The 7,869-nt window shown below is 46.3% G+C and overlaps 1 protein-coding gene across 3 annotated transcripts in view; it reads right to left on the minus strand.

Annotated features, from left to right (window-relative positions):
* TRIM9 (tripartite motif containing 9) overlaps positions 1-5,874 on the minus strand; it is a 103,488-nt gene extending 97,614 nt beyond the window's left edge. For 2 of the 3 annotated variants that reach the window (XM_082616940.1, XM_082616941.1), the window contains exon 1: positions 4,748-5,874. In XM_082616940.1, coding sequence (XP_082473066.1) covers positions 4,748-5,866 — 1,119 coding nt within the window. In that variant the 5' untranslated portion in view covers positions 5,867-5,874. The remainder of the gene's footprint in view (positions 1-4,747) is intronic. The other variant, XM_082616939.1, reaches the window with a different exon arrangement.
* Positions 5,875-7,869: the final 1,995 nt, after the last annotated feature.

The raw sequence follows: 7,869 nt of genomic DNA on the forward strand, positions 1-7,869 counted from the left end.
TCGTGGTAAGGATAATTTTTGCCTGTGCATTATATTTATTACTCAATGACAGATGGCTGTGACAGTTTTCTCTAACTTTATGAAAACTGTGAGTTGATCTGAAATTCCAGTTAATAGCATCTTTTCATGGTATATACAGGAAGAACAATTTCTGCTGCTTCAAAAGTGATAATATCTTCAAAACTGAATCATATCAGTTATCATTTTAGCTTTGTAATTGAAAAACAAAATACCTTTGTTTAATATACAAATAAGGGCTTCCCTGGTGGCGCAGTGGTTGAGGGTCCGCCTGCCGATGCAGGGGACACGGGTTCGTGCCCCGGTCCAGGAAGATCCCACATGCCGCGGAACGGCTAGGCCCGTGAGCCATGGCCGCTGAGCCTGCGCGTCCGGAGCCTGTGGTCCGCAACGGGAGAGGCCACAACAGTGAGAGGCCCGCGTACCACACACACAAAAAAACCCAAAAAACAAATAAATCTTTGTGTGTGTCCTTGTTCCTTGGGGTTAATTCAACTGACTATTCTCGGAGGACCCATGAGGATCTGGCTCACTCTTTTAGGCCACCTTTAAGAGTAGCCTTTGTATGGCACCTTGTGCTCTGTAAGGAGCAAGCAAATTATCCCAAATTGGGGGATGAGATTTTTATGCAGTAACTGTTGACTAGTGAGACAATAACTTCCGTTTTACGCAAAAACTTTTCTATTTTGCCAAACTGAAATTAGTAAGTTATAAACATCTAAATTACTTTTTCAAAATATTTTCACAAATATAGTTTTAGGTGCTTTACATCCTGTGTGTAGGAAGCACAGAGAGGTTATAGACTTGCTTAAAATTACCAGCGAGTAAGTGGCAGCATCAGGTCTGGAACCCAGAACCTCATCTAGTTCTATTTTTGCCTCAGCACAAAGAGGAACAATTCATTCCTCTGTAACATTCTCCTTAATACCTGTAAGAATATTTACATTGCTCAAAGAACGTTCTGATTATACTAAAAGTAAATTTTTAAGAATTTAAAAACATGAACATACATTACGTGTTACATTTACCATACGGACATCTAGATTATATTGTATTTACTGCTGATATATATATATAATATATGTAATATATTATAATATATATAATAACATGTATATATATTATAATATAATATATAATTATAATATAATATATATTATATATATATTCATATATATATATATATAAAAAACTGAACACCACTTTGGTTACATTAAATAACACATTTACTACACAAATATTTGATGAGATGCCACCATACTACAAAGCGGGTATTTTTTCCAGAAGGCTTTGAAGGTGAAAGCATAATAACTGATGGTTTATTTTTAAATGTTTAACTTGCAAGTCTTTGTTTAAAAAAAAGAAGGTAATAGAGAAATAACATTTGATACAAGATTCAGAATGAAGAGTCAGTGTTTAGAGTACAAAGGAAAAGAAAATTCTTGCTCAACAGTACAAACACAAAGGAACGGTTACAAATATATTACTGATTCAGTGATTGATAAAATACACCAAGAATTCAAGGATAATGTTAGATTTAGAAATATGAATTGCTAAAATTACAAAGTAATAATAATCGTTCCAATTGCCTATATGAAAATGTCTACAAAATCTTTTTATGTTAGTAGCAATTCTTTATACCAACCTAAGTTTGATAAGGAATAGAGCAAGTGCTGATACTAAGTAAAAAGGGTCACCAGATATTTGCCCTATAAGGCCACTTCCTGCATTATTTTTCATGGATTTTGAAGGCCATCTATATCTGAAACGTATTTTAATTTAGTCAATTGACAACTAATGAATTTCAACTAGTTGTTTTTAATACCATTTAAAAGATAAACTTCAGCCATTTTGTCTTAAATGTGTAAGATGATGACTTTCTGAGGGAAACAGTTATTCACAGGGTTTTCTTTATCACTGGAAATGACTAAATATTAATGAAAACTTTCAGGTCTAGTGATAACTTGTGTGGATAACTAACTGCCCAACTTTGGGAGAACTACTTAGTGTAATTCTTTGCTCTCCTATGTTTTGAAGGACATAGAAATTCTGGCCCATAAGCTTTTTGTGAGGATGGAAGATAAATAGACATAGGAGAAAATTGCACATTATCACATTACCTTATTAAGGAGATAAAGTGGGGGAATAATGTTTGTTGTTCATCTAACAGATGATAAGTGAATGTTAAAATCTGTCATCCTTCTGCCTTATATTTATTGGCAGTTTAATAATCTTGATATTGACTGAACAAAAATATAACTATTTATTCTTCTGAAAAAATGTGCAAAAGATCAGAGAAGAAATGGTCTTTTAAAAAAAAATGAACCAATATTCCCTTCCTAGCCTACTTATGTCATGCCTGAAGGGCTTTACATTATTCTTTTTTAGCACACATCCAAATTTCAACCCTGTCCACACCACAGTGTCTACTCACAATGTCCATTACCGATAAAACAAATGGTTTAACATTTCAAATCTACACGGGGCTTGGCGGAGATTTAAAGGCTGCCTTTGGTCTTAATGGATAAAGTATAGGCTCTTCTTCACAGAAGAATAATGCAGTGGTTTGACCATCCTAATTAGCATGCGCCTCTAAGTTCTTTTTCCAGACAAGTGATTAGTTTCTTAGTTCCAAGGAGAGTTTTGTAGGGCAATTTAACATAGGCTATAGTTAGCAGTTTAAGGGTGAAATCATAATATGAAGAAAAAATTGGCCATGAACTAAAGTTCTGAAAACTTTCAAAATTAAACATCATTTAAACAAATTGAAGTGTTTAAAAAATAGTGGCATGTGCCTAGGAGGGGAGCTCAAATTTGTGCTGAATTAAGTCTCTCCATCAGTACTAATACAGTTTAATAGACTATATGTGAGAACATAAATGACTGTAAACATGGATCCCATTCAGTATTGAGTTGAGCTCCCTGATTGCTGATGTTTATTTTATTTTATTTTATTTTTTCTTGCTGCAAATAAAATATCAATGTTCCCCTCCTTAACCCCAAGGCCTCTCTCAAAGGCTAGCCTTTCTGGTCTCCAAGGAATGCCAGGAAACCCTGAGTGGGGCAGAGCTGATGCCTGAACACCATCTCTACTGCCGTGCTTCATCCTGGGGCTTGCAACTCAATGATGTGAAGAAAACCTCCCTACAACAGTCCTGAACCCCTGCCTTGCCCTTTGCACCCCCAATTAAGTCGATTATTTAAAAAGTAAAAGTCCAATTCATGTACATCTCCTCAAGAGTGGTTCCCTTCCTTCTAAGCAGTGTGGACAATAACATTATAAAGATCTCTTTCCTCACGAAGCTTATTTTGTGTGTGTATGTTGGGGGGGCAATAGATAAATACAAAAGTAACATGATAGTTAAAATATATAGCATCCCAGTTAGTGGTAAGTACTACTGAGGAAAATAAAGCGGGGAGGGAGGGAACCAAGGGGTTCAGAAAGGTCTCACTGCAAGGGTGACATCTGAGTAATGATCTGAAGGAGGCAAGAGAGTGAACTGTTCAGATGCAGGCTGAAGGAACATCAAGTGCAAAGGCCCCGGGTCCAGAAGGGGCCTGGTGTTGGTGGAGGAACAGCAAGAGGGACTGCGTGGCTTAAGCAGAGGGAGTGGGAGGAAATGAGGGCGATGAGGCCAAGCGGGAACAGGTCATGTGAGGTCCTGGTGGACTATCCTAAGAACCATCTAAGAAACGCGGGGGTCAACTGGAGGATTTTGAACAGAGGAGTGGCATCACCTAACAAGTCGTTAAAGGCCCTGTTCTGGAGGCTAGCTTTGGAGGAGGTACCATCAAATGACATCAGAAAGGTAAATTTGGTAACAGGTGTCCCCAAATTTTCACAGACAACTACTGACTGTGAGGAAAAGGGTTAGACTCTGGACAAATGGGTGTGTGGGTGATCGATAGGAGGGGGTTACCCTGGGAGACTGGGAGATGTACCTGCCTAGCTTTCAGGCCGCGAGCGCGCAGAAACCTCCAGTCCTGCTACTCCAGCCCAGATCCCCTCCGCGAGGGTCAGGGCCGCAGCCTTCAGGCCGTGTTGCCATGGCGACTACAGGATTTTTCTTTTTTTTTTCTTTTTCTCCACCCCACTCCACATTCGCACACCTCTTGTGCGCAAAGCACCCGGACCCGCATCCTTACCGCGCTGCCGCTGGGCTTGGGCCAGTGCCGACTTATCAGTATTCAGCTCGCGGCGTGTTCCCCATCCCTGCTGCGACTCCAGGCTCCAGCCTATCCAGCAGCTCCAGCACCCAGCGGTCCGCGCCGCCCAGCCGCGCTCACCTCCTCTCCGGGGACCACGGCCGGAGCCCCACAACCGGCTCTGCCCTGGAGCTTCCCTGGCGGCCCTGAGCACAGCCGCGGATCGGCCCAGCTACTCAATGTCTTCCCGCACGCTGGTGGCCGCCGAGAGCTGCACGTCCGCGGCGGGGAGGGGGCGCCCTAAGCCTGGCTCGCAGGCAGCGTGCACCGGGAGACCCGCTCTACGCATCCCCGAAACAACTCTCTGGAGAGGTTCAACTCTCTGGAGAGGTTCAACTCCCCTGTGCGCCGTTTACGGTCCCCTACGCTTCCTGCAATGCACCAGACGGGGGAAGCAGATATTGGAGGCACCTGCATTGCGCCCCAGTTGGGAGGCACTGTGCGTAGAAGAGGGGGATCGTCTGCTGCAAAACCGGAGGATCGGAGGCGCGGGGAGTTAGGGGTGGGTTTTCTTAGGACTCACCTTGTGCAGTTTCCACATGGCTCCTAGAGCCTTGACTTCGTGGCTGGAGTGTTTGCCCTCCTCCAAGCACTGGTAGCACACGGGCATCTTGCACTGCACGCAGTACATGCTGTGGTTCTCCAGCTCGTGGTCTGTGCAGGTGGAGACCTTTCTCGGGCTCAGCCGCCGGCTCACGCGGCCCTGGGCCGGGGGCACCAGGCGGTGCTTGGCTAGGGGCCCCCGGGGCGGGTGGCAGCGCAGGCGGCACGGATCACAGTAGAAGACATCGCACTGTTCGCACATGACGGTGGCCTCCTTGGGTGCCTTCTCGCAAAGCTGGCACTTAAGGGCCGCCGCTTTGCTCTGCTGGTAGCGGTCAATTACCCCTTCCAGGACGCGGTTCTTGGGGAAGCCGCGGAGACCCCGGTCATCCAGGATGAGGCTGCGGTGGCACTGGGGGCAGGTGATACAGGAGTTGCGGGGCACCGGGGCCAAGGCCGGTGACAGGTGTGTGGCCGGTGGTGGCATAGCCGGGGGGAACACACGGACGCCGTTGGGGGACTTCTGGCACGGGGTAGTGGGGGCGCTGGCGAACCCCCCGTAGGAGCCATAGCCGCTGTCCGCCTCGCTGTACAGGCTCATCTTGTCAAGGTCCAGATAGTCATAGTCGGAGACCCCGGAGCCCGAGGCCCGTCGGCTCTGGGGCGACTCCGACTCTGGGGTCTGCACCAGGATGTTGCGGGCGCACGCCTGACATATATTGTGAGAGCAGGGCAGGATGATGGGCTCCCGATAGAAGGAGCCGCACACGGGGCATTTTAACTCTTCTTCCATCTCTTCCATGGGTACCTGGCTGGGAGCGAAGCAGCGGCGGCTGCAAATGAAGCCTGAACTGACGAGGTGGCCGGCCGGCCTGTCGTGTCCAGCACCTTGGCCAGCAGCGGCGGCTGTGGCGTTGGCAGTCAGTGGCACCTTCCCGCGTCGCTCAGGCGCCGACTCCCTGTGAGGCGCTCTCTCTGTGAGCCACCGAACCGCGGCGCCGAGCGCCAACCCGGGACCGCCCCCTCCTGCCCCTCTAGTCCCGCCCCAGCCTGTAAGCAGCGGCTTATTGGGCGGCGGGCGAGAGAGCGAAGCTCTCATTGGCCATACGCCCCGTCCTTCTCCTCTCCTCCGCAGGCCACAGCGGGTTAGGTGGAGGATTCTGAGGATGAGGGGAGTTTTCGCTTCGGGCTGCATGATCTCGGGAGGGGGCTGGCGTGCGGAGGCGAGGGTACCGGGAAGGAGGGATTAGGGGGGATGACTCATCCCTCGCCCCGCTTCCTTCCGACCTCCGGCTCAGTCGCCCAAGAGCGGGGCGTGAGAAACCCCTCCCCGCTGCGAGGGGGCTGGCAGAGGGGCTGGTTCCTGTCGCCGGCATCTGCGTTTGGCTTGCAGCTGTAGTCTCCGCGCCGATCTCCGCTCGCCAGTGCTGCGCCGCGCGGGAGACCCCACCTTCTATCGTTGCTGGCGCCTCACCCAGGCCTAGGTTTCTGTACCCCAGCCGGGCCATTCTCCCGCTCAGGAACCCACGGAAGCCGGCCTCTGCGCTCCTGCATCCCGGGGTTCTGACGGCGCAGGCCTGGCAGGAGCCTTCTCGCTTCTTTTTCTCCCAGTTCCTGGTGTCTGAAAGGGGATTGACAATATCGATTTCCTAGTGTTGCTGTGAGATTTAAACTACGCGACCCACGTAAAGGCTCAATATATTAGTTAAAATCTATGCCCCCTTCATTTCACGCTTTCAATTCAGGCTCGGCCCAGAGGCTTCTTACCCTCTGGTGTGAACGTGTCTCTATATCCCCTCTTCATGTAAAAGAGCTTCTGTCCCCTCTTCAGTCCCCCTCCCCCCAAAGCTGTCCTCTCACCGGGGCTCTCAGCACCTGGCTGAGCTTTCACAAGGCCAGTAGAACCTTTGGTTCAGTTGAGGCAGGAATGGGTTGCTTATTTCTGAGTGCCCATAGTTTAGTAAACTAGCTCTGTAGATGAATCACTGTGTCACTGTCGAGTCTCAGTGTGTGATTCCAAATAACTTTATTCAATGTTATGTGGCCCGAGCATCTACCACAGCTTCCAGAATGATGGGTTCTTTCTGTTTCTTCTAGCGAAGTGCCAGAGGTGATGGTGATGGTGGGAGCCTAGTTCTAGTGTTAGTCCTCATATATTAAGCTCCATTTTTCTCCCTCTCCCCAAACATCGCTGAAGGTAATTGGTCCTGCCCCTTGCCTGCAGAACTGTTGATTTGATGATGGCGAAAAAGAAAATCCAAAAAACAAAAAACTCATATTTAGGTTAAGTGACTTAGTGATATTCTGAGGTAATAACTTATTTGAAGTTGCACATGGCTGTTTTGCTGAGTGATTCATGAAGTAAATGACAAAATTTCCAAGTTTTAACAAATCTTCCAATTTTCTGCCTTCCAAAAAAGAGGTAGCTTGATTATATGCAGCTCATTTAAATCACTCTACTGTGCAGAAAAAAAAAAAAAAAGGACTTTTTATAACCCTGATCTTGGAGAAATAGTCCGTAAACTAGGTTATCTTTCCCACCTTCAATTGCAGTAAAAACAGCACATGATCATTGTTTGGGGAAAAAAGTTTTCATTGTTTTTTAAGTTATGTTAATTACAAATGCTATGTGATTTTTAAAAAAAAATTTATTGGAGTGTAGTTGATTTCTATGTGATTTATTTTTAACCTAGCTTTTAACTAGTTGAGTCCAGAGCATCCAAAGGCATATGTACTCTGTTTATAAACATTGAACTTCTTCGAGGTTGGAACATTATCTATTTGCAGGATACATCTAATTTATAGGTCCCAAGAGAATTTGCTAATAACAAGTAGTTAATAATTAATAAATTGTTAGAAAGGAGCGTCAGTACCACTCATAATTTACAATCCTTCAAATGACTTTTATATGCGTTTGGCTGATTGTAGTAGCCTTGAGCTAGTGCTTTGGACATTTCAAGGTGTGCAGCTGTTACTCTTTTTATGAGTTTGAACTTTGCTTATCACAGTATAACATCTGCTATGGAAAGTGTCGCCCCAAAATTCCTACCTTGAAATCCTAACTCCCAAGGTGAGGGTATCAGGAGGTGTGGCCCTTGGCAG

Source organism: Mesoplodon mirus, assembly GCF_964341445.2.
Source record: "Mesoplodon mirus genome assembly, chromosome: 4".
NCBI lineage: Eukaryota > Metazoa > Chordata > Mammalia > Artiodactyla > Ziphiidae > Mesoplodon > Mesoplodon mirus.